The 27,051-nt window shown below is 37.4% G+C and overlaps 1 protein-coding gene across 7 annotated transcripts in view; it reads right to left on the bottom strand.

Annotated features, from left to right (window-relative positions):
- Window positions 1–6,589: 6,589 nt before the first annotated feature.
- The window catches only part of Cdkl4 (cyclin dependent kinase like 4), a 48,363-nt gene continuing 27,901 nt past the window's right edge, over window positions 6,590–27,051 (bottom strand). For 6 of the 7 annotated variants that reach the window (XM_078029320.1, XM_078029318.1, XM_078029319.1 and 3 more), the window contains 5 exons: window positions 21,638–21,835; window positions 19,755–19,837; window positions 18,164–18,220; window positions 12,855–12,989; window positions 6,590–10,395 (listed from right to left, as the gene is read on the bottom strand). In XM_078029320.1, the coding sequence (XP_077885446.1) occupies window positions 10,294–10,395; window positions 12,855–12,989; window positions 18,164–18,220; window positions 19,755–19,837; window positions 21,638–21,835 (575 nt within the window). In that variant the 3' untranslated portion in view covers window positions 6,590–10,293. Of the gene's footprint in view, window positions 10,396–12,854; window positions 12,990–18,163; window positions 18,221–19,698; window positions 19,838–21,637; window positions 21,836–27,051 lie in introns of those variants that run through there. The other variant, XM_078029321.1, reaches the window with a different exon arrangement.

The raw sequence follows: 27,051 nt of genomic DNA, 5'->3' as shown, positions 1-27,051 counted from the left end.
ATTTCATTTTAACACCATCACCTTGATTAGAGCCAGGCCTTGCACATACAGAAGAATATGCAGATGACTTCGCTTACAAATTGATGAGATGCTCACAAAAAAACACCAAACACTTTTACAATTGAGGCTACATATTTAGTTAAGGATACAGTATTTTTAATTAAGATTACCATAAGAGAAATCACAAATACCAGGATGTAAAGGTTGATCAAAATTTAAAAGTGCCCCTGAGAAAGGAATTTGACTTTAGATAGTTAATGCTTACCAGCTTTACATGCAAATATAAGTGACAAATTTGGTGGAAGATTTCTGAAAGTTTTAAAGCTAGCTCTACTGCTTTCTGCTACCTCTCTGAACCTGAGAATACTCATTTGTAAAATGTGGATACTTCTTATGTTGTCTGAGAGAATACAGGCGAGATTACATAGAAAGCATCCCATACAATATCTGGCATTTAATCAGGGCTTATTACCATTTAGTTTATTATTCTACCAATAACTTACAGCCCATCAGAAAAGAGATAATAGAACATACATGTTGGGGAAGTGTTGGTCATGGAATACAATGTTTCAGTTGGATAAGAGGAAAAAGTTCCAGAAATCTACTGTACAACATGGTGACCAGAGTTAATAACAATGTACCATATCCTGGAAAATTGCTGAGAGTAGATTATGTGTTCTCACCACATACACAAAAGATAGTATGTGAGGTAATGCATATGTGGAATGGCTTGATTTTACCATTCCACTATATATATATTTCAACACAGTATATTGCATACAGATGTTTATAATATATATTTATTCATCAAATAAAATAGTAATAGTTTGTATATGTAAATACATAATATTTGCACAAATTGGGGAAATTAAAATGAATTGGAAAAAGCTATTATTTGTCTCCATAATGCATTAATAATTTGTATTTCAACATGACAGCTGCTCTATATTTAGAATATTGATTTAAAATACTTCTTTCCTTTTTACTGCATAAGGTTTGAGATTTCTATAATTATTTAATGCTTCTTCCTAGCCTTGATCCTGTCAAATTCCCTTAAATATTGTACTAAATTGGTTATTATTGTCCTCTTATGGGTAGAGAAATTCTGAAATTGAAAAAAAAATGAAAAGCCAACAACAACAGCAGCAATTACAAAACCACTCTTTTTTTTTTTTTTTTTTTGAGTTTGTATGCATTTAAGGGAACTGGTGGTCAGAGAGTTAAAATAAAAATCCAAAATACTGTAAATAATGTTCTGGGATTTTCACATATTGCGAGTGTGCGGGGAAATCTGGTGGTGTTGCTAGATGGAGCCTTCTTGGAATCATAGCCAAGGATTTACTTTAATCTTTAGGAGTTGTGCAATTTGAAATTTGAACTTTGAATGTCACGCATATTTAATAGCTATTCTCTCTACATGTGTGTTTTTCTTTGTCAGTTTTATCAATCAAAGGGCCTGTTGTGCACTCGTTGGGCAAGAAAGGCGTTCTTCCTCTTCAGAGTGGGGTCCAGATTGTCAATTTATGGTGTGCCATCATTTATGGTGTGATGGCAATGAGGAGTTTGGAGTGTTTACTAAGGAAAAACAAACAACAGTAACAACAAAACAAAAACCCAGCCCAGGGTTGAATAATAGAAAACATTTCTAGATCTTTGGTTTGCTTAAAAAAATGAAATCTGAGCTTTTTCTTGCAAAGTGACTACACCCTTAGGATTTTGTACTTGCTCTCTGCAGCAAACAGGAGAATGGAGTAGAATACAGTAGATTAAGAAAGGCGAAGGAAGCTGGCAAACTGTGCTTCCTAGCTAGGCCCTCTCTGTGTCCTCACATCTCCATTCAGTTTGCAACAGGCCTGAGGAAAAGACGGTGGAAGAGGACACGGGAATAGACAATAGATAGACGACAGTTGTTTGTTAATGTCATTTCACAAAACCTCTTACCTGGAAGGGTCCTTAAAATCATCAGGCTTAATGACTCCTCATTACAGACTGGGAGGCCAATGAGAGAAGAGATCATGCCCAGCTTTGTGCAGTTAGTAGCAGAACTGGCTCTAGAACCCAGCCAAGGCCTTCCCCTTCCCCTTCCCCACATGGCTTTGATGGATTTCTTTGGAATAAAAGATGGCCAAGGCTGGCATTGGTAAATTTTCCAAGCAGACAAGGACTGCTGTAGGCATATTTTCACTTCAATTTCTCATTTCTTGTGGTGCCCTCTATTCCCAGTTCCCTAAAGAAATACCCAATACCTTCCTGCTATCTATCCTCTGGCTACCTAATAACCTCACCCACCCCAGTTCATACCTCCATTTTTGTTTTTCTTTCTTTATAAAATAAGGGTTTTGTTTGTTTGGTTGGTTTTTTGAAACGGGGATTGAAACTAGAGGTGCCTTACCTCTGAGCTACATCCCTAGCCCTTTTTATGTTTTCAGATAGGGTCTCCTAAAGTTGCTGAGGCTGGCCTTGAATTTGCCATCCTCCCATCTCAACCTCCTGAGTTGCTGGGCTTATGGGCTTGTGCCTCTGTGCCCAGCGAACAAGGGGATTTATTGAAACAAAAGTAAACTGCCAAAGAGAGGGGCAGTGGGCTCACCTAGTGATGCTAGGAAGCCCACACCTTCATTTTTTTTCAGCACACTGATGACAAACAGCTCCTGGTTGTTATTTCTTTAAAGAAATTCATGTGAATATTCTGACTGGTGCTTAATCTCCCTAATCTCTTTTCCTGGTGGGCTTACTTTGGAACCCAGATAAATTTGCAGGCATTAAATATTTAATACAGAATGCAGAAGGATTTTTTTTTAATCTCTTCTAGACTAGTCAGCTAGAAGGGCAGAATTATGGCTTTGTTCATTTTCAAGCCACAAAGAGCTCAACGGGAAGGGAAAAGCAAGCTAGGGATTAGCAGGGCCAGGGGCAGAGATCTTTTGTTCTAGGTTGGAAGTAGTCTAAAGCGTCAATGTGTGAACACAGCTGAGCTCTCTATAGGACAGTAGCAGTCCTGGGTTACAATTGAAAACTGGATTTGAAAATGGAAAGAGAACTTCCAATAGATCCATTTGAAGCTGATTTATGACTTGGAACTCATAATTTAGAGGGAATGTTTGATGAAATCGATTTTTATTTTCTAAATGGGACTACATTTAAGAAATAAGAGGGTATATTACATCCAGAGAGATGCTGATCTTTAAAATATATTGTGGGAATGATTTATCTTAATTTAATCTAGGATTATGTGGAAATTTAGTTTATCAGCTAGTGCTGGTATTATTTGGGGAGTTCTTTTCTTTTTAAATATTTATTTTTTAGTTTTTGGCGGACATAACATCTTTGTTTGTATGTGGTGCTGAGGATGGAACCTGGACCGCACGCATGCCAGGCGAGCACGCTACCGCTTGAGCCCCATCCCCAGCCCTGGGGAGTTCTTACATTAGACAAGATTAAATACAAGATGATTTTCCCTTATCTGAAAATTGCAGGTAATAGATGGAAGAGATTGAAAAATCCAGGAAGAAACTGGATAATGGAGCAGATCTTTGTCACAGCAGAGTGTGGAATGATGAGTGTTTGGTGAAGGATGAAAACTAATGACGTAGAGTTGGGATTCAAATCCAAGAAAAGTAGATGTTGGCAAGAGAGGAGGGTAATTAGAAAAGAGGAGGGAAGAACAGTGGAAAGGAGATCTGGAGATGAAGACTTTTTCAGGACAAGTAACACTCCATGGGTTCCCACCATGTGTGATTTTGCCAAGGCCCAATGCAACCTGTCCAATCAACCATGGAATGAGTCAAAATAAACCTTTTTTCTTTATAAACTGATTTGTCCGAGCTATTTATTATAGTGATAAAGCTGACTAATACGCAAATTATCCAAAACAATAATGACTGGGCAGTTACCTATTCTACTTCATTCTGACGAGGGACACTCATTTGGCTATATTGGCTGGTGGCTACACTGAGTCCGAAGGTCCGGGAAGACTCCACTCATGTGTCTGGCCCCTTCCTATTCCACAGGGACCTTTCTCTCCACATGGTGTCTTGGTAATCAGCCTATGCTCCTTTGCAGCATAGTGGCTGTCTCCCCAGAGAAAGGAAGCAGAAGCTGCCAGGCCTTTTAAGGGCTCAGCCCAGAAACACACAGCCTCTCACCTCTGCTGCATTCTCTGGGCCTCGGGAAGCCACAAAGCCAGGCTGGATTCAAAGCGAGGAGGGATGAAGAAACTTCATCTCTTGACAAAAGGAGTGGCAAAGTGTCATTGCAAAGGAAGTGTGGGATGGGAGGAACTGTTGCAGTCATCATTGGAAAAACCTTCTACTGTGTTCTTTTAAACACAGGAACCATTAAAAATAATTAAAGCAGATATATTAGTTCAAGAGAAAATAAATGAAGCATATTTAAATAGTGACCTCATTAGTTATTTTACCAATTGTCTTCCTTTCTTTTGATCGTTGGTCTGAGTTTGTTCTTGAGTCCTTTTGTAAAGGGTCAGAGAAATATTGTGATAAATTGAAATTTAAAAAAAATCTTACAGCCTCAAAGTAAAGTTGTAAAGATGTTCTCAGGGATAAGCATCTGGCTAATCAGTCTGGAGAACATTTTGTTAGTTTTCCCATTTGTAAGACTCCCAGTCCAAGACACAAAGAATAGCTTGCATGTCAGCTTTTGAGCTGTTCCAACCAATATGAAATTAAATAACAAGTTGTAGAATTTACATATGAACATGGCAGTTTTTCTCACTTAAATATAAAGAATTAGATAATAGGGCTGGGGATGTGGCTCAGTGGAAGTGCTTGCCTGACACATGTGAGGCACTGGATTTGACCCTCAGCACCAGGAAAAAATTAAAGGTATTGTTTCCATCTAAAAATAATAAAAAAAAGAATTAGACAATAGACTAAGAGCTGAGTTGAACAGAAATTAGGAGACACATATTTTTAGTTTTTATTAAAATGAGCTAAAGAACAGATTCAGGCTAACATATATTTGCAAACATGAAGTCATCAAAGTAGCTAATCCTATATGTAAGTTTTCTAAATATTTAAAGCTGTGTTTTTAAAATAGCATCATGTTATGTATATTTAAATAATACAACTAAAACTACTTTGCAGTAAATTGGTTCTAATAATTTAAATTATCATTATGCTAATTATCAAACTCTAATTGACAAATAGTTACAATTTTAACTGATTTGCAATACTCCTGCTTCTATACAGTTACTTTCTACAATACTAAGTAGACGCCAAGCATCTTCAAAGTGACAATATTTAGTGACATGGTCAATAAGTAGTGCTCACAATAGAAAACATAACTTTAAAAATACGAAACATTTATATGCCTTTTGGGTGGGATTACCAGTTTTCAGCTTGATTAAGTTGTAGGTGTAAATAAATTATTGACTGAGCCCAAGTCCCTACTGCTGAAATAAAATTGTTTACAATTTAGATACATGTGTAGAATTCCATTAAGTTATTGTCTAATGAAATTACTTAAGTTTTTGCTGAAAATAGAAATTCACTAAACATTGTTTGCCTGGATGGATATCTTCACAGCGTATGTGTCATTTCAAGCTAACTGGAGTTAGATTAAAACATCAAACATCAAAGGATGAGCATATACGACCCCAAATTTTAAGAGCACACATATTTTATTTACATTAATTAAAATCTAGTGAAAGTTAGCTTCAAAATCCACTTTTGTTTATAAAAGCTACCATGGTTAATGGTTGTCTATCAACTAACGACTGTTGACTTGATGGAAATAACAGGGTATAGGGTATAGCAGTCTGAATGTTTATGTGAGTGACCGAAAGCAAGCCAGGGAGAGAGAGAGAGAGAGAGAGAGAGAGAGAGATTGATTTTCTGGCTAGATCATACACGCCAAAATTTTATCTTGATATTGTTATTGAAAAACGACCTCTAAAGAGCCTCTTCTAACAGGCGCCTACAAATCATCTAGTTTTTCTACCCTCTTATTTTATGAATAATAAAATAAAAGTCCCCCAAAATTTCACATACTATCAAGACTACACAGAGAGTTGCAGCCAGGCCAAGAACCTGGTTGTCCAAATTCCCAGATTCAATAATGTGTTAGTCTCTAACTACAATTTTTTTTTTTTTTTTTTTGCACCAGGGAGTGAACCCAGGGGTGCTTAACCACTGAGCCTCATCCCCAACCCTTTTTAAAATTTTTTTTTCTTTTTTTTTCTTTTTATTGGTTGTTCACAACATTACAAAGCTTTTGAGACAGGATCTTGCTAAGTTGCTTAGGGCCTCTCTAAGTTGCTGAGGCTGGCTTTGAACTTTTGATCCTCCTGTCTCACCTACCCTGACTCCCCCAAGCTGCAGGGATTACAGGGTATGACAACACGCCCGACTCAACTACCACATTTATAGACTTCTAGTCTAGTAAAACAAGAATGAAGCTGTTGAGTTAAAAATTTCAATACAGAACATACATACATACATCCAGAACTTGCGAGCGACATTTATCTTCATGTCCTAACTAAATGCATAAGAAATTTCTGTCTTTACAATTAAACTAATACCTTACAGTAATTCCCCAGTGTTATCAAGATATTACTGTTTGTGGATCATTTTTGGATCATTTCTCTTCTGATAGTACATTCTAATTTTAAAAACTTGTGCAGGGGGTGGGGTGTGCAGAATTCTGTACCACTCAAGTTGTTCCAAAACCAGGCTTGGAAATCATTAGTGGTGACAAATGACAAAGAAAGTGCCAACTTTTTGAAAAATTGTAATTCTATGGCAAGTATGCTAAAGAAGCAAAAAACAGCTTCAGAATTTTTTTTTCAAGTTAACTTATTAATGTCTTCTTGTTGGGGAAATCTGCAGTGATATATCTAACTCAAAAGAAGGGAGATCTGTTTCCATTCTGCATTCTCTATCTGAAGGCTTTATTTTTACTCTTTTTTTTTAAAAATTTTAGTTGTATAGATTGTTGTCAATGCCTTTATTTGTTTTTATGTGGTGCTAGGATTGAACCCAGTGCCTCACACTTGCGAGGCAAGTGCTCTACCACTACAACTCCAGTCCTTATTTTTACTCTTTACCAATCATCTCCCCAATCCCAAGGATTTGAAATCACAACTTATTAGTGATTCAGTCTCCTTAATCTTCAAAAAGTGACCTGCTAAAAGGATTTGGTGGTCAGGGCAAGTTGGAATGATTACATTCATATATCCCCAAGACTGAATCAGAGACTAAAGACAGGCCATGCACCTTGGCTTCCAGGGCTAAGAGAGTCTAATTAAATGTCCTTTCTTTCTTTCCTTTTTTTTTTTTTTTTTTTAATGAAACTCCTCTAAGAGTAAGTAAAGTCTATGGGGTTTTTGTTTTTGTTTTTTGTTATTGTTGTTTTGTTTTAAATAGGAGATTGAATCCAGGGGCACTTAAACACTGAGCTACTTTAATTTTTTTATTTTGAGACAAGGTTTCCCTAAGTTGCTGAGGCTGGCCTCAAGCTTGTGATCCTCCAGCTTCAGCCTCTTGAGTTGCTGGGATTTTAGGCCTGTACCACCTTGACTGGCTCAAAGCCTTTAATGGTCAGCAAAGAGCACTGCAAAAAGGTAGTTTGGAGTCTCCCAGATACACATTATGAAGTCTGAGGGAACCTGCAAAGTGAGAAGAGATCATGCAGAGGGGGCATTCAGAGTGACATTCAGGTGGCATCAATCACCGTGATGGTACAGGATTGGGACAGTGATAGATTAAAAGGTTGAAATTGGAAGGAATGAGACAAGACCCAGGTAAGTCAGAAATTGTACAATTCTCTAAAGGAAACACATGGTCATAGAATCAAGTGGGCTAATGTGAAGAGCCTGGGGCAAGATTGCTTATTGAAGAGTTTTCTAAGAGTTATCACTGAATTTGGGCACAGATCCTGAAGTGCATTGGGCTGAGAAGTGCAAGGAAATTTTGTGTAGTTTGGAAGTGAGAGATTTGTACTTGAAACAGAAAAGAGCTTGAGGATTGTGCCCCAGAGTGATACAGGCTTGGGCAGCAATGCTCTGTAGCCTGGGTCACCTAGGGACAACCACACTGGCAAATGTAAGCAAAAGATTATTTTTCTTCACAGTAATATAACAATATGACTGTATCAGAACATTTTCTAAGGTTAGATGCTTTCTTCTCTCCCTTCCCCAGGGATACTCAGTGATAGATTTGAAGGAAAAAAGAGACAGAGAGATATGATAGTTTGAATTAATTTTTTTTTAAACAGGAAAAAACCCCACCACAACAAAATATATTACATTCTTCAGGCATGGGAATATAGGACTCCTGAATTAATTCTTACATGAAAGCAAAAATAAGAGAAGACAGTTATCCCACCAATCCCTGCCAAAACTTCATCATTAAACATACATTTGAAAGCAAAATCGATAATGGAACCACATACTCCCTGCTCATTCTCTCTCTCTCTCTGTATTACATTATAGGTAGACATGCATGCGTAATATGTATATATGTTTGGGAGAGCTGGAGCAGATGAGGAGTTTGGTAATAAAAAGGCTTAAATTAAAAAAAAAAACTATGATGGCTAAAAAGAAATCTGTCAGTAAAGTTGCCTTTTATCTTTTCTTCCCGATTTTTCCCTGAACCTGTGATATCATTCTATTTTAAAATGCAAGAAACACAAATCTGAAGAGGTACACTCTTGACAACAAGATGAAGTAATAAGACCCTGACAGCTTATATTTACCCCTGTCAAAGTCCTTCTACTGGGCAAGGAATGATTTATTTAGATGCTGTAATTCCTTAGGAAAGTGGATGCTCCTAAATAACTGAATGAGATTTTCTGGAAGTTTACACAGCCATGTTTATAAGAGCAATGGATCTTCAGAGAAGAACATAGGATGTTCTATATGCTTAATTCTTGGAGCCAGACACAAAGAATTTTTGTAATGTAGTATATGTGTAAAATTTGTCGACATTTAGGCAAGAATGCCAGCCTAGGAGCAGGGAAGAGTTAATCCAATACTCTTAATTTTTATTGATGGGAACATCACTGTTTTGTGCCTTCTGCCAGACAGTGATAGACAGCCCTGTACTATTATTTTACATGAGTTCCATATTAGCAAACTAAAAGTTTTTTCAATCATTCTGCTTCATTTTAGATTTCCAAGATAAAGGCATCTACTATGATAGTTCAAAACTTATAAATATGTGTGTGTGTGTGTGTGTGTGTGTGTGTGTGTGTGTGTGTGTATGTGTGTGTTGTACTGGGGGAATGTATGTCAAGTTCACTTGGGAAAATACTCCAGCACAATTCTGTCTTACCTATTGAGGTGTTTACCTCATTTTCTTTTTCTTTTTTTGATAAGAGAAACAAAATGAAATTAACTAAAAGACAACCTTCTTGCTCTTGTATGCATTTACAAACTGGACCTGTTTATGATGCCCTTAACAGTTTGGGGGCAGTACAAGTTTGTAGAAGCTATGGATGCCAATATTTGGAACAAAATACTGGCAATGAACTGGTCAGATAACACATTAAGGAGGACTGGTTTAGGTATGGAGATGATTAAGTCAGAAAAAAAGAATAGGGCATCATGAGGTACCATCAGAATCAGCAGGCAGTAATTCAAGATCATTATTATCAAGAGGATAGTGATTCCTTGTTGTTTGTCCATAATTTGCTATGTATGGAATGTGTGTGGAATTTTCTCTAGCTAGCTTTAAAAATAGAATTGTCAATGTCTCATGAGGCAGAGGAAATATAGAGTCTGCTCTGGAATCAAGGAATAAACCTAGATAACCTTTCAAATTTCCCATCCTACACCAATATAAACATGAAATATCAGTTTTGCTCAACAGATATAGTTACAATGAGAGTGAATTAAAATGCAGGAACAAAATGTCATTCCTTAAACAACATATAGGTGGGAGATTTGATAAGATATTATGCGTTAAGCTTTAAGATATTATGGGTTCAGTTGAAGCAGGATGATAAATGTAAATCTTTTTTCATAAATTGAAGTATAAGTCCACAAATTCTCAGTATAAATTGTCTAAGAAGGACAGCTCTGATGAAACTGAAAATGTTTCCTCCATATGTGCAGTTTCAGGCCTTATAACATTTAAAGAAAATGTTCTAAAAGATAAAGTTGGCATGTAAAAAGCACAGGGAAAGGAATCAGCAATGATCAGAGCAAAACAATTCTAGAAGGCATCTTAATTTTCATATGGCTCATTTGCATTTGAAACACTGAGAATTCCTATCTCGCTTGTACAAAAATATGTACATATTAAATTACTTTGCACTTGAAAGAACATTTTCCTAAATGTTTGGAAGATGATCAAATTTTAACTGGAGGACTTGTTTTCTTCCATCAGGTGTGGGGGAGATGTGGCTTCCTGGTATGAGAGGCAACAGTTGATTCTAATAGCAGAACAAGACAAAAATAAGAAGGTAAATTGAATACAATTCCTACAGATACAGTTTGAGTTCAAGGTGGTAAAAACAAAAAGGATATGTATGGTACAAAGATGTCAAAAGCATCAATTTTAAAATCATGCTTAGTTATCTTTCCAAAAATGGCAATCCTCTGATACTTGAAAGTTAGGTTCTATTAGTTATTCCAGGATTTTCATGGATGTACTGTTATTTTATTCCGATACACTTATTTCTGAATATTTAGTCAATATTTAAAAAACAGCTCTCTACCAGCTATAAAACAATAATTCCAGGGGTTGACATTTCCCTCATTTCACATTTTTAAAAGCTAGGATATTGGTCAAACAGCACGGGCTTCAAACCTCTTTACTACTACCTCTTAGACACTATTTACTCGTAAGGAAGATGTTGGTCATTCACTCAGAGACGTAGAAACCAGAATCTAGATAGAAATTTAAACTTATAAGATGTAATCACACTGAAGGAAAAAATCTTTCTGTAATTTTTAGTTTCTTTTCTGATAAAAGTATTTCTAGGAATGTCCTCAGAAAGAAAACCAGAACCTGAACGGCATCCTCTTCCACCCCCTGGCCTTGCTCTCTGGGCCTTCCTAAGCAGAGGGAGCTATTGAGTGTGGTCTCAGGGTGGGTGCTGAATGGGGCCCATGGGGTGTGGGTGGATAAGATGCCGTTTACTAAGGGTACAGAACACATTGTAATCTTTTAAATGAGATTATCTAGTGCAGATTATCTGCCTTTGTGTTCCTTTTCCTTCTGTTGTCCCCAAGTCTTTGGAACCCTTCTGCAAAGTTTCTGCTTGGCATTAGTTGGACTCAAGACTGTGAAGGAGAAGGTGGCGGCCTGGCTGTGCACCAGAGCCTTAAAGGGAAAGCAGCACCCCAAGCCCCCAGCCCCCTCAAGGCCAGTGTGATGACAATTCCTCAGGTAGAAAAACAAATAAGGGTGGGGGCAAGAGGCAGGGTGGGCTGTGACACTGTTGTTCCTCTCAGGCCAGTGGTGCAGAACAGGTGAGATATTTTTAAGGGAGCAATGATCTTTTTTTACACAATTCACACTGTATTTTAGATTGCTGCCTAAAACTTATTTAAACAAACTATTTTTTTGCTGTTATATAAGTGTAATAGGCACTGGGCTTGATTTGTGCAAGATTAATAGTGAAGGGTAAATGGCCCATGAGATAAAAAGTTGGATACCCAGATATTTTACATACACAGAAATAATTTAACATTTCATTTTATTAATTAGTTTGATCGTTTTTTTTTCCTCCCAACAAACTTCTGTTTTAACTACTAAGAGATGGGGGTTGAAGGGGGGAGACTATCTTTTCCTTTATGGAAGGCATGCTAATGAGAGGATAAATGACCAAAAACTAGATCAAAGATAGAAGATAGAAGATTAAGTAAGCACAAAATGTGATAATGGTCAGCCTCTGATAAACTGAAAATTATCATCTTAGTTTATTAGTAAACTATATATATATATATGTGTGTGTGTGTATATGTATGTATATATATGCATAAATACTAGTATATATGTATAAATACTAATATATTTATGCATATATATACATATATTAGTATTTATTAAATACCTTCCATATGTCAAATATTGTTTTAGGTGCTGGGTTTATAAAATAAAGAAAAAAGAAAACCTCTAACCAAAAGAAACCTACTGTCATGAAGTTTCTGTTTTAACTTCAAAGTTATTCTGAGACCAAGTGAAGGACCTAATAAGCTGCAAAATTAAGGTCAGTCATAAGAGTCACCATTTTGTTTTGCAATATTAGCCCATTTTAAGATAGGATTTAATTCCCAGATGTCTGGTTTCATCCCTTTGTTTCTGTCAAAGCTTGTCCTTGATTTTGAGGTAAAGCCTAAAAACGGCAGACCTAGCTGTCTTCATGGGTGAAAAATGGAAGAGTCAAATTTCTTTTATTGTGCATCTGGAGGCAACGGAAAGGGAACTGGATTCTTTGTAATGGAAGTAAAAGTCAGTTCTGTTGTAATCAGGGTTTCACTGTACAAAGTTATATTTTACGTACACGATCTGGCAGGTTGCCAATGTAGTAAACGAGTTATGTGATTATTTGAGTGCAAGCTGGCACAGTGGTGTGCACCCATAGTCCCAGTTACTTGGAAGGCTGAGGCAGGAGGATTGCTTGAGCCTAGGAGTTGGAGACCAGCCTAGGCAACATAGTAAGAGCCCGTCTCAAAGAGAAAATAAGTGTAGTTGGAATAAGATTTCACAGCAATCTGAATATTTTCATAGTTTTCGATTTTATTACGTCAATCATCAATATTTATTAAGATAAACAAATGCAACTTAACCAGAACAGGAAAAGGTGTTGGCGTCTACCTTGTCTCACTTTGAAAGGTAGAAAAATGGAATAATTTTTAGAGCACATTAACTTTTGAATGGAGGTACCTGCTGACGCCTTCTGTTTCTTCCCTCATTACGTGCTTTTCTTTTCATTTGATCCTCTTGAAAGGAATCAAAGTAGGAGCTCTCTAGGAGTTGGGCACAGGTTAACCTGTCATCTGGATTCATCTTCAAACACCCCTTTGGAAGAATAGAAAAGCAAAGCAGGTATTTGAGGGGCTTATTTTATTACTGTGCCCCAAGCCCTGAACAATAACTTGATGGAGTAAACATTAGTTTAGAAAACCAAGTGTATTTACTATATTTGAACTGGTGAATGGAGCTGCTCTTTGGCCTGGTGCAGGGCACAAAACTGTAATTCTAGTTACTTGTGAGGCTGAGGCTGCAGGATTGCAAATTCAAGGCCAGCCTGGAAAACTCATTGAGACCCTTTCTTGAAATAAAAAAATTAAGAGAGCAGGGGATGTAGCTCAGTGGTAAAGTGGTACTTCAATCCCTGGTACCAAACACAAAAACAAACAAATAAAAAAAAAATGGAGCTGCTCTTTTTTTTTTTTTTTGCTGCTTCAGGATAGATATGGATATTCAATGTCTCTGGGAAAGGCCACGTGTAGATGACATGTTCCCACTAAGACACCTTTTCATCACTGGTGAAAGCAAACCATAGGAGTCTTTCGAGTGTTGAACTAGCAACATCAGCGTGGCCCCAGGAGCTGGTTAGCATAGTAAATTCTAGGGTCCTACCTGCTGTAGCAAAAGTGCTAGAGCTGGGGCCTAGTAACCTGCACTTAACTAGCCCTCTGATGCCATATGCTGGAGTCTGAGAACCACCGGTATAAGATGGCTGAGGAAGTGCGAACCTCAGTAATGGGAAAGAACCCAAAACATGGAGAAATGAAATGTATTTTCATACCAGAGAAGTAAGGGCCTAGGAACTAGGTATTGTGACACTTCATATTCAAGGCTATCAGGAATCTCTAGGACTGCCTCTGGGATCAGGGAGCACTGAGACAACAGAGGAGCCACTGGCAATCCTGACACAAAGAGGTTTTCCCTGAGAAGCCCTGATATTCTCTGTTCAGAGAATGAAGCTTTCCCCCATCTAATAAAGGCAGATTCCAATCCATAAAGAGTTGGAGCAGGTTTACAACACTCGGGCACTGATGACCTGAAATTTCTTGTCTATACCCATAAGAGAGAAATGAGGGTCACTGACATAACAAATATTGTTCTGAGGCAGTCAGGTATCCAGAAAACTGCATGCCTGATGCTGCCCCAGCCATGGGCTGCCCTGTCACATCTGCTCCTTCCTAACCCAAGTTGATCTCTGAGACCCCTGTGAATGTTGCAGGTCTCTAAGCACTGTCACCTGCCCTTAGAGCAGTATCTGATTAGTCCAGCTCTTCAAGAAATGACCTTGCTCAGCATAACCAGACTCACCTGTCCCTCTGTGACTATGACTTGCTCCAGGCAGGTCACCCCTAAGTCTTGATCCATGCATATATTAGTTCTAGCTGCTATGGGGAGGCAGTCTTCTCAAATCCTATTACTGTCAGGGCTATAACCAGACAGAAAGACTATTTTGAATACAAACTGTGATAGTCTCTATTTCTTCATCACTTCCCAACTTCTGATTCCATCATTCCACACAAGTGGCTTTTGTTATTAACACCCATAACCTCTATTTCTATATCATAAATCGAATAGTTATTTTCAGTTCTGATCTCAACAGTATTAAATACTACTGACCAGGTCCTCCTCCTTTCTCCTGCCCTCTTGGTACTGGGGATTGAACCCAGGGTGCTTAACCACTGAGCTACATCCCTAGCCATTTTTATTGGTCTCACTAAATTGCTGAGGCTGGCCTTTAACTTGGAATCCTCCTGCCTCAGTCTGCAGAGTTGCTGGGATTACAGGCATGTGCCACGGTGCCCAGCTCAGGTCCTTCTTAAAACTCTCTTCTTGGTCTTTGCTTTTCCTTTCCTTTCCTTCCTTCTATCTCTTGACCACTCTCTTTCAACTAGCCATTGCTAGTGTACTATCCCCCTAATGGTTGAATGGAATTCTTCCCGACTCAGTCCTAGCTTCCCCACTTTCTCACCTATTCTAAGTTTCTACTGATCTCGTTAATGCCCATGATTTCAGTTATCAAGGTTTATCAGAGTTTTCCACATCTATAATTCTATTCCAGTCCTGTCCTCTGAACTCCAGAGCCACATATGTAACTGTCTACTTAATAATACTTCTTAGTCTTGAGAACACTGTTACCGGTTGAATTGTGTCCCCCACAAAATACATGTTGAATTCCTAACTTGCTGTACCTCAGAATGTGACCTTGCTTGGAAATAAGGTCTTTGCAGACGTAATTAGTTCAGATGAGGTCATAATTAGTAAGTAGACCCCCCAATTCAGTTATTATTGGTATCCTTATAAGAAAATTAAAGACAGCGTAGAGACAGACACATAAAGAATGCACCTCTGTTCAATAACAGAGGTGGAGACTGCAGTTATAACATCACAAGCCAAGGAATGCCCAAGTCTCCCAGAAGCTGCAAGAGGCCAGGAAGGATCCTTGCCAAGAGACTTCAAATAGAGCGTAGATCTGACAACAGCTGGGAAACAGAGTCAGGCACCTCATCCTTGCCATTCTCTTCTTACTCCCCATGTATAAGTCATAATTAAGTCCCACCAGTTTTCCTTTCAAATATTTCCTTCCTTCCTTCCTTCCTTCCTTCCTTCCTTCCTTCCTTCCTTCCTTCCTTCCTTCCTTCCTTCCTTCCTTCCTTCCTTCCTTCCTTCCTTCCTTCCTTCCTTCCTTCCTTCCTTCCTTCCTTCCTTCCTTCCTTCCTTCCTTCCTTCCTTCCATGCTGAGGATTGAACCCAGGGCCTTGTGCATGCTCTACCAACTGAGCTATATCCCCAGCACTCATTCACATTCTTGTAGGGGCTTTTGATCTACTGAAATCTAGTTTTATTCATCAATAAAGACCTTTGAGTGTTTATTTCAAAGTGCATTTTCTGATTCTAAGAAGAAGCTTAGACTGGAACAATGTCCTGCTGATTAATTTTGGAAGCACTGCTTTTGATTGGGTGGGAGCTAGGGCTTCTGAGTCCTTGCCTGCCTGGATTAATAATTTTATGTACATCAAGAAGATGGTGAGTTTTCAGAGGTACACCCTGATAGTTGTGCTTCCAATATGGAAGAGGTCCTAAAGATGGGATATGAGAAATTGGAACTGTAAGTCCAAGTCAGGATCCTTTTCTTAAAAAACAAAACAAAACAAAACAAAACAAACAAACAACAACAACAACAACAGAAGAAAACAAAAATGATTTTCAAATTTGGCAGAAAGTTCTCTAACAAAATCTCTAGTCATTTACAGTGTTCCTGATGATCATACAAACGGAAACAGTGGTAGGATGGTCAGGACTATGGAGACAAATGAGTAATCAATAATAAAGATTATGGCCATGGACTCATTTTAAACTCAACGAAGAGAACACAAAAGACCTGCCACAGATTGGCTGATACATGTCACTACTATCATTGGCACTGTCATTGGCCAACACTTCACCAACTTGAGCACCTTCCTGCATAGGTTATAATCTGGTATCATGGGAAAACTACCTGTTATTGCAAATAGTAGTTACTTGTTGTCAAAGATGTCTTAATTATCATTAATTCAAGATAATATTATCTAACATGGGCAGGAGTCTAGGAGATAGGGTGTAGTCATAGAATAGCACAAGTCTTGACCACATAGAGAATTCTTGGATCCCTAATCAATACTTAATGGGTCTAAATCAAAGAATTGAGTAACAAACCCAGCTTCATCTAGATTCTTAGGCAAGCCGTCAGGGTGCTTCCTCTTTTGGAGATGAAGATCAGGAGCTTGTCCTATAACTTAACGTTTATGTCCCCTAGAGTTGTGCTCTGTGGAGTTTTCAGGTTAACGTGAGGAACAACTACAGGCAGACTCTGGCCTATACCTTAGAATGGGTTGGGCATGCAGTGTCTGACTGCTTGGAGGTTTTGCTAAATTGCTAGTGGGTCAGAACACTCACCAGAACAAGGACAGGGAATAGAGGCTTCTAAGACAGGACCTGCAGAGTGTGGGGTGGAGGCAGGTCAGCTGGCAGCTGAAGTCAGGTGCAGCACTGGTAAGAGCAGTGTCAGCTTAGAGGTGTCAGGCTCTGAGCCTCAGGAGGACTCAGACTGAAGAAGTCCAGCACCCTGGATAGCACCACAGCAGACACAAGCACCTAGCACAAACACTAATCTATAAAGTTGACTCTGGGTCATCTAAAAGGCCACTGGCTAGACCAGATGAATTGCAAACTGAGTTGTATATCATGCCATCTAAGAGAATGTTTAAAGAGAACAAATTTCAAGGTCCTACTCATGGAAATTCTCCTGGTGAACTTAAGGCTAGATATATAAACTGTATTTTTACAAAGGTCCCAGGTCATTCTGCTGAGCAGCCACATTTAGAAAGTACTGCTACAGACAGAACTTAACTGATTGTTAAGGACAGATATCACTTCTGGATCTTCATGTCCATCTCTCAGAGTACTTTCAGCATCCATGATGGATGGGTCACTAGCACCTGCTAGTGTGGCCTCCGTTGGCAAAATACAAATGGCAGACAGGTCATTGGTAAGTTTCTTCAGCTTTGGATCAAAATTTGTTCCTTGTTTAACAATCTCTCTTGGGTCTACTGTATGGGATAGGTCTGTTCTATGGGGTAGGTTTCCTCTATATAGGTCTGCATGGTTCTCTTTTGCCTGGTCTTAGCTACTAATTTTGGTGGATATGTTAGAACTGTTACTGCTTAAGCCACTTATGTTCCTTTAGCTAAAATTATTTTATAGTTCCTTATCTTTTTTTTTTTAGGTGGTGGTGCTAGGGATAGAATCCAGGGCTTCACACTTGCTAGGTAAGGGCATTATAACTGAGCTACCCCATGATAATGATATTCCTTATCATTTTTTTGAGAGAGAGAGAGAGAATATCTTTTTTTTTTTTTTTTTGGTAGATGGACACAACACAATGCCTTTATTTTTATGTGGTCTTGAGAATTGAACCCAGGACCTGCCCATGCTAGGCGAGCGCTCTACCACTGAGCCACAATCCCAGCCCTCCTTATCATTTTTAATGACTATATTTCACTTTGGAATTATTTGTCCATCCCTCCCAGAATTATTGGCTTTAGTCATTACAATTTGCAGTCAATAACAGTTATAATTAATTAAATTTTTGGTGCTGGGGATTAAACCCAGGGCTATAAGTATGCTAGGTATACATGTTACCACTGAGCTATACCCCTATCCCAGTTATAATTAATTCTAAGTACCTTCATGAAATTCAAAGCCACAGGATAAGCATCTGAGAACTTTTCCTCAAGAGTTTCCTGGAAAACAAAATAAAGAATTTCAATGTTATATAACAACAAAGTAACATATATTTCTCATATATGTTAAATATTACAAGTGACATTAAGTACACTTCCCTTAATATGTTAGATGATTCCTTATATAGTTTTTAAAAAATCATGTTTTTAACTATTTTATACTGATGTAAAATTCTGAAAGTCATTAAACTGGAGTTATTGTCTTAATTTCAAGAAAGTTGCACTGACTGTCTTATAACTGGTGTTGGTTATTTTGGAGAGAAGGAGATGGGAAAGCTTCAAATCTGAAGCTAAAAAATATCTGCTTCTGAAATCCTATCATGGTGTTCTAGTATCTGTGCCTGATCTACTTATAAGGATGTTTTGAGCATTCATGAGAATATGTTGAACTACATGTATAAAATTATAGAAATCAACAAAGAGATAAACACAAGGTTCAGAGTAGTAAAGAAAGGAGATGGGGAAGCTCCAAAGACAATAGTAATATTCTCTGTCTTTAACTTGGCTGCAGACTCGTGTGAGTTTGTTGTATCTTATTCTTTAAACACATGTTATATAAATATTCTTTGATAATCTTTAATTTTATAATTCAACCCATAACCCTGTATTATATTTGAAGATTTTAAGAAATAAAATGAAAAAATCAGTACAAATCAAGGTATTACACCAACTAATTGACTTTAAATGAACAGGGTGTCTAGAGATAGTTGGGACTATTTGAACCTCAGGTTGCTCACACATGCCATACATCATGATCTGGCTTCTCAGACTTTCTCAGACGTTTTCCCATCCCTATGCTGCTCTGATTCCAACACAGCTTGAGTGTGGATGCGTGCCTCTCTTGACATTCCTTTCCTTCCCTAGGCAGATTCTAGACCATATGGAGTTTTAAAGGTCATAGTCTGAACTTGGGTAACACAGACAAGAAATCAATGTCTACAGAGGGCAAGAGAGTCAAATGGTTATTGATACATTCCCAGATAAAGGCAGAGACCATAGCAAGAGCACAGAGATGATGGATAATTTGGAATTTAATGAGTATAACAAGGATTATTTTGTAAAATGACCTTACATAGAAAAATAAAAATTACAAAAAAGTGGGTTTTTTTTTGTTTTATTTTGGTTTTTTTAGGGCCAGGACTAAATCCAGGGTCTTTCTTGCATATGCTAGGTGAAAATTCTGCAAGTGAGCTAAATATCCAACTCCCCAAAAAGTTTTTTTTTTAAATTGATTTGAACTTTGTTTCATAAGCTGAAAAAATTGAGCATGCATATCTTCAAAATAAGGAAGACTAAGTACTGTTTATGAAGAAATAATTATTTTGGGGAAAAATTAACATCAGTGCTTTGACTAAAATGATCAAGGCATTATGTAAGACACTAAATATATTTCAACTTAAATTTAACATTGATCTGTGTTCATATTTAGTATAGAAAATAGAAGCCAAAAGCATAAATATTAAAAAAGAAATAACTACCTTTTTATAGAAAGTAGCAACACAAAAAATAAAATATCCAAAATAGAGCAGTTTACCATGTCTTCAGGTTCAGGTATACTGATGCCATGGAAAAACTGGTTATTTTTAAAGATGGACTGATGTCTTGGAATTAGTTTTCCTATAAAACACAAACCATGTAGCTCTTGAAAATTTTGGTCAAAAAAACATAAAGTATGTAAATAATGATTAGCTTTCAAGGTCCAGGTATGAAGGAAATATGGTGCCGGCTTATTTTCTCTAGATATGGGAGGATTGGTCCCCTGCAAAAGCACATCTGTGGACTTAAGGCCAATTCTCTCACATAAAGCTCTTTGCTGCATGTGGTTTGGCCTGCTATATAGCCTCTGTCAAAAGACCAGGTGAGGTGATGGCGCTAAGGGCTTCATATACTATCTCATTCAATCACAGCAGTATTGCTATTTTTAATCTTCACTGTATCAGTGAGGAAAATGAGGCTCAGAGAGGTCTAATTACTGGTCCAAGATCACATGGTAAAGTAAATGACAGACCCAGGATTCAAACCAGGTCAGTCTTATATCAACCTAATGAATATAGTAAAACAATCAAACAATATACACTTAAGGTATGGTCTGTGGTTATACTCTGCCCCAAATTTTCAGGCTGAATTCTCTAGGAGAATGTATTGGAACAAACAGGGAAATATACAGCAGCCATGCTACCAGGAGAGCCTAGGAAAAGTAAACAATACATACTCATTTGGGTGCAAAGGTATCACTTTCTTTGTATCCAGGCTTCTGGAACAAGGCTGCAGCTAATGTTGGGGTTATATTCTCTTCCAACTATGAAAACTCCTGAGCATGCTAACACATTCTGAAAACTTGTGAAAAAAACCCATCAGTCTTATTTCTATTCTATACTGGATATATGACTTTAGGCCAATCATGGAGGCTCCTTAAGCCTCACTTTTCTCATTTGCAAAACAAAATGGGCACAATTAAAAATGGTTTCAGGGCTGGGGATGTGGCTCAAGCTGTAGCCCGCTCGTCTGGCATGCGTGCGGCCCGGGTTCGATCCTCAGCACCACATACCAACAAAGATGTGTCCACCGAAAACTAAAAAATAAATATTAAAAAATTCTCTCTCGCTCTCTCTCCCTCTATCACTCTCTCTTAAAAAAAATGGTTTTATTTCCACAACAAGTTTCAGCAAGAAATAACATGTATGAAAGTAATTTGTAAATTCTTGAGTACTATACATATAAATGAGATATGTTAATATTGTTTTAAACTCTGGCAGTCACTTCGAACAGAAAATAAAAAACTCTTAAGCTCTAGGGCAGGGGTCTACAAATTAAGGCCCTCAGGCCAAATCTGGACCAGTGCTTGAGATCTAAGAATGGTTTGTAATTTTTAAATGGATTAAAAATAAATAAAAAGAATAGTATTTTGTGCCATGTTAAAACCACGGAAAAGGCAGAGGCGGGCTGGATATGGCTGCTTTTGCACTACCAGAGCAGAGTTGAAGAGTTGCAACAGAGACTGTATTGCCTACAAACCCCAAATTCTTATGACTGGTCTCTGATAGAAAAAAAAAATTGCTGACCTCTGCTTTTGCATAAATGGGGAAAACCTTTGCATTTGATTCAGTATCTCTTAATTAAGCTCTTAATTAAGCTCAGCAGACTATATTCTTATCCCTACCTTAACCCACCATGGAAGTAAATGTATAGTTTATTCCATGGCTAGTTGGTTTTTCTTGGAAAAGTATCTGAAAACTCACTGAGAAGAGCTACGGCTCTATGTACTGAGAAAAGGACTGGGCTTTGGCCACAACTCAGAACCCATAACCATCATCCTAAGTAGCACTTTGGAGAAACAATAAAACTCTTATCATTACGCTAACATAATAATACTATAACACTTTAGGGACACTGTGAGTCATAAAGTACAATTCATACCCAGTGTTCTGATTATCAGATAAAGCTGGTCCACATCTGATTTTCCAGGCCAGAGTGGCTGGCCAGTCAGGAGCTCTGCAAAAACGCAACCAACAGCCCACACATCGACGGAACAATCGTATTGGGTGTCTCCCACGAGAAGCTCAGGAGCCCTGTACCACCGAGTGGCAACATAATCAGTGTAGATGTCTCCTGGAACTGCAAGAGCATCAAGCAGATCAGGTGAGTCATATTCTCCAAAGATGTGAACCTGTGAACTCCTCCCTAGAGCAGGTCCGACATTCAAGTAAGTTTTATAGCTCAGAGGCCCTGATCCTGCTAATGGTCAATGAATCGAGGCACTGAGTTACAGTCACACTGTGCGCTGAGGCAGGCCATTCAACTTTCAAGAGAAGCTTTGCTGATCAATATCCACATCATAGCTGAAGAGGCTAGGGCGGGTGGTGAGGAGGGTGTAACTTCAAGTCTAAACCAACAATTTTTTGCTTACACATTATCATCAGCTTGTTGCAAAAATTGTGTCCCCTCAAAAGAGATTTGAAGTTCCAAATGTGTAGCCATGAATGTGACTATATTTGGAAATAGGGTCTACACAGAGGTCATCAAGTTACAATGAGGTCATGTCAGAACACACAGACTTACAGGGAGAGCCCCTGGTGAGTCAGAGGCGGATACTAGAGTGATGTAGCTGCAAGACCCGGAATGCAGGCTTTAGAAGCAGGGGCCTTCAAAGCAGGGTCCTGCTGGCAACTTGGTTTTGAACTTTGGGCCTCCAGGATTTTGAGGACATAAATTTCTGTTTTAAGCACACAGGTTATGATTATTCATGGAGGCCACAAGTAACTAATGCAGTACTGGACAACTGGATTAAACTAATATTTATCCAAATTTGTGACAAACACTTCAATTTGACTCCTTGAACTGAGACACACATAGTATATGACAGGCAGATGAGAGAGCTAGGTGCGATCTCACTGGCCAGTTCTGGCCCACTGCCCCAGGTGGGGACTGCCTAGGGCCAAGGCACTTGCCTCCCAAGTGGGTAAAAACCAATTCCATAATTGCTACAAGACCCTAACAGTCCAGGAACCCCAGTTTTCTCCTTTTAGGTTGAAGAGAATTTGGTAAAATATTACCATGGGCTTTTAACTGGCAAGAGTCACATATCAGTTCATATATAACCTCTACAAATGCATAATGGGAAAAACTGGCAAGATGACCAGCTTGCAGAGATGAGGTCATGGGCAATTCTCTTAGGAGAGGCCTCAAAAGACAGCTGCAGGTGTCACTGAAGAACAGCCCTCACAGCACTCACCTATTGCTCTTTTATAAAATTATACAAATTTCTGAATGATAAGAATTAATAAATACTATTTAGGGTATTTGGAAATAGAAAATAAAGAAAATAACAACCACTGAAAATTCTTATTTTCACAGGTTAAGTTAGGTGTTGTACATTTTTTTTATTAGTTGTTCAAAACATTGCATAGCTCTTGACATATCATATTTTGTACATTTGATTCAAGTGGGTTATGAACTCCCATTTTTCCCCCGTATACAGATTGCAGAATCACATCAGTTACACATGAACAAGGTGTTGTACATTTTTGAAACATCTTTCTCTTATCAAAGTCATATAAGAATATGAAAAATATGATTAACAAAAAGAAGAAAAATAAAATAAATTAAGTTTTATCATTCAAAGATACCTTGTATTAATCTTTTGATGCATCTTATTTTTTCCCTTCTTTTTGTGGTAACATAATTTTTAGTAGTTTTGATATATATATGTGTGTGTGTATATCTACAAATGTATATAATTTTGTGTTCTGCTTTTCACTCCATTCCATATATTTACTATGCTGTGATAAACTTTATGAACTTAGTTCAATGGCTGCCTAATAGTTTACCAAGTGCATATGTCATGATTTACTTCATCTTTCCCAAATTTTCTGATATTTTACCATTATAAATAATCACAGATTGAAAATCTCTAACCCAAGCTTTTTCTGTATTTAGGATTATTTCTATTTCTTTTTCTTTTCTTTCTTTCTTTCTTTCTTTTTTTTTTTTTTGTTTTTGTTTTTGGTACTAGGAATTGAACCCAGGGGTGCTTAACTACTGAGCCACATACTCAACTCTTTTTATTTCTTAAGTTAACACTGGGTCTCCCTGAGTTGCTTAGGGACTTGCTAAATTGCAATCCTCCTGCCTAAGCCTTGGCCTTGAATTTACAACCCTCCTGCCTAAAACTTCCATGTCATTGAAATTACAGGCATAGGATACCATGCCCAGTTTAAGATTATTTTTTAAAAATTAGTTTAAAGAATTACCATCTTAAGAAATATTAACATAATTTATACTTCATATTCTTTGTAGAACACTTGAGAAATGTAAATAAACAAATAAAATCCCCTACCACCCAGAGAAACCATATTATATTTTGGTACATTTCCTTTCCTTCAGTCTTGTCTTGATTTTGCACACCCAAACACACACATGCAATTGGGAGAGCATGTTAGTAGTTTTGTATTATTCTTCTTCACCTGGCTCCACATCACAAGCCAAAGCATATTCTTGTGTCATTAAAATTCTTCAAAATAAATTTTAATATGTGGTGTTAAGTCAGATACATTCTTTAGTCCTTTCCTTGTATCTGAAAAATCAGTTGCCTTTTAATTTTTTCTTGTTAATATCTAGTCCTACAATGAACATCATGATGTACTTTTGAGAGATTCCTAAAAGTGGAATTAAAGGTTTAGAGTGAAAAGTTTTGATATTAACACATTGCTCTTCCAATGATTTGTTCCAAACTGTTCCCACTAGGAACAATCTTCATAGTTAATGTTTATAAAACTTTGTCAGCTTCATTGGTGAAGAGTAGTATTTTAATATGCATTCCTTTGACATCAGTGTGGAGGAAGATTATTCATATTTATTAACTTTTTCCTCCTCTTGTGAATTGTCTACTAATATCTTGTTAATTTTTCTTCTCAGAACTTCAGTGGTTTGCCAAGTATGGTGGCAACGCCTGTAATCCCAGTGGCTTGGGAAGCTGAGACAGGAGGATTTCGAATTCAAAGCCAGCCCCAGCAACAGTGAAGTGCTAAGCAACTCAGTGAGACCCTGTCTCAAAATAAAAAATAAAAAAAAATAGGGCTGGGGATGTGGCTCAGTGGTTGAGTGCCCCTGAGTTCAATCCTTAGTACCAAAAATAAATTTAAAAAAAAGAAATTCAGTGGTTTATTTGCATATATATATATATATATATATATATATATATATATATATATAATTTTTTTTTTGGTGGTGCTGGGGATTGAACTCAGGGTCTTGTGCATACTAGGCAAGCACTCTACCACTGAGATATATCCCAGCTAACATAAGCTTTTTATATCAATTTTAACTATAATATTGAAATATTCTTTCTCTTGAGTTAAAAATTTTATCTCTGTATATCTATATTCTATTATTTATCAATCTGGACTTCATATTTGTTTTGTGGTAAAATGTACATAAAATTCACCATTTCAACAATTTTTAAGTGAGTTTGGTGGCATTAAGTACATTTACAGTTCATTGTGTAACCATCACTGCTATCCATATCCAGAACTCGTGCATCAGCACAATCTGAAACCTGTACCTAAACAATAACTCCCCATTTACCTCTTCCCAGTCCCTGATAACCACTATTCTTTTTTTCTGTCTCCATGAATTTGTTGGTACCCCACATGAGGAGACTCAGACAGCGCATGTCCTTTTGCATCCAGCTTACTTCATGTAGCATAATGTTTTCAACATGTGTCCACATGGTAGCTTATATCAGAATTTCATTCAGGGCTGAATAACATTCCTATATGTCACCTTCTGTTGATCCACTCATCCTTGATGGACATTTGGATTGTCTTCACCTTTTCACTACTGTAAATAATGCTGCTGTGAACATTGGTGTGCAAGCATCTCTTCAAATTCCTATTTTTAATACTTTTGACTACATAACTAAGTAGAATTGTTGGATCATATGGTAATCCTCACCCACACTTACTCTGTTGTGTGTGTATGTGTGTATGTTGTTTTATAACAGTCACCCTAAAGAGTGTAAAATAGTACCTCATTGTGTTTTTTAGTTACATTTCCCTGTTGATTAATGGTAGTGCTTATTAGTCATTTGTATATCTTCTTTGAAGAAATATCTATTCAAGTCTTTTGCCCATTCTAAAATAAGTTTTTTTGATATTGAGTTACAGGAATTCTACATATTCATATTTTAGATATGAATTGTCAGATATAAATTTACAAATATTTTCTCCCTTTACATGGGTTGCATTTTCACTGTTTATAGCATCCTTTGAGGCACAAAAGTTTGATTTTGATGAAGTCCAACTTATCTAATTTTTTGCTTCTATACTTTTGGTATCACATCCAAGAAATCCCTGTTAGATAAATCTGAGTTCATGAAGCCTTTTCCCTGTTTTCTTCTAAGAGTTTTATAGTTTAAGCTTTTAATATACAGGTTAGTGATTCATTTTGAGTTAATTTTTGTATATGGTTTAAGGTAAAGGGCCCACCTCATTCTTTTGCATGTGAATATATCCAGTAAAAGCTTAAAAAAATTTTTTTTAGGTACTTGGGGATTGAACCCAGAAATGCTTTACTGCTGAGTTACAACCCTAGTCCATTTTATTTTGAGACAGAATTGCACTAAAGTTGTGAAGTTGGCTTTGAACTTGTGATCCTCTTGCTTCAGCCTTCCAAATCCTTGGGATTATAGGTGTGCACCATCAAGTCTGGCAAGAGCTTAAATTTTTATGTAGTTTAGTCTATTTATTCAAGTATTAGTATTTTAGCACATAATATTATGGACACCCTTCTTCACCTTTCTCATTATAAATGACCAACAATGACCCCAGCAGTGATCCAAACCCATACTGGTAACAGTTTGAGCTGTAACCAGTGCCTGAGCTCATATCTTATGGGAATTTTAGTCTATGCGAACAAGTTGGCAGTGTCTTATACTACCACTTTGTTTATAACAACATACTAGAAGTTATAATTGTTGGGATTGTCAACAGTGTGTTCAATTTTCAGAGACTTTTGGATGTGTTCATGCAATCAAAATTTCTGAGACAAATGACCTTAATATTTAATTCAATTCTAAGATTCTTCATTCAGAGATGGATGTTTGCTACAGGAAGACTCAGAAAAAGGCAAGAATGCAGGTTCATGAAAAAAATTAAATATGTACATATTTTCAGCAAAACTGCCCATTTAGGGAGAAAAAAATCCCCCAAAGAACCATTTATAAGGTAACTTTAATATGAAATATTTCTTTTACGGTTTTTGTTTGTTTGTTTGTTTTTGGTACTAAGGATTGAACTCAGGGGCACTCAACCACTGAGCCACAGCCCCAGCCC

The sequence above is a fragment of the Ictidomys tridecemlineatus genome, chromosome 12, assembly GCF_052094955.1.
Source record: "Ictidomys tridecemlineatus isolate mIctTri1 chromosome 12, mIctTri1.hap1, whole genome shotgun sequence".
NCBI lineage: Eukaryota > Metazoa > Chordata > Mammalia > Rodentia > Sciuridae > Ictidomys > Ictidomys tridecemlineatus.
Note: the sequence above shows the minus strand (reverse complement) of the source record. Positions and strands in the feature narration are given on the sequence as shown.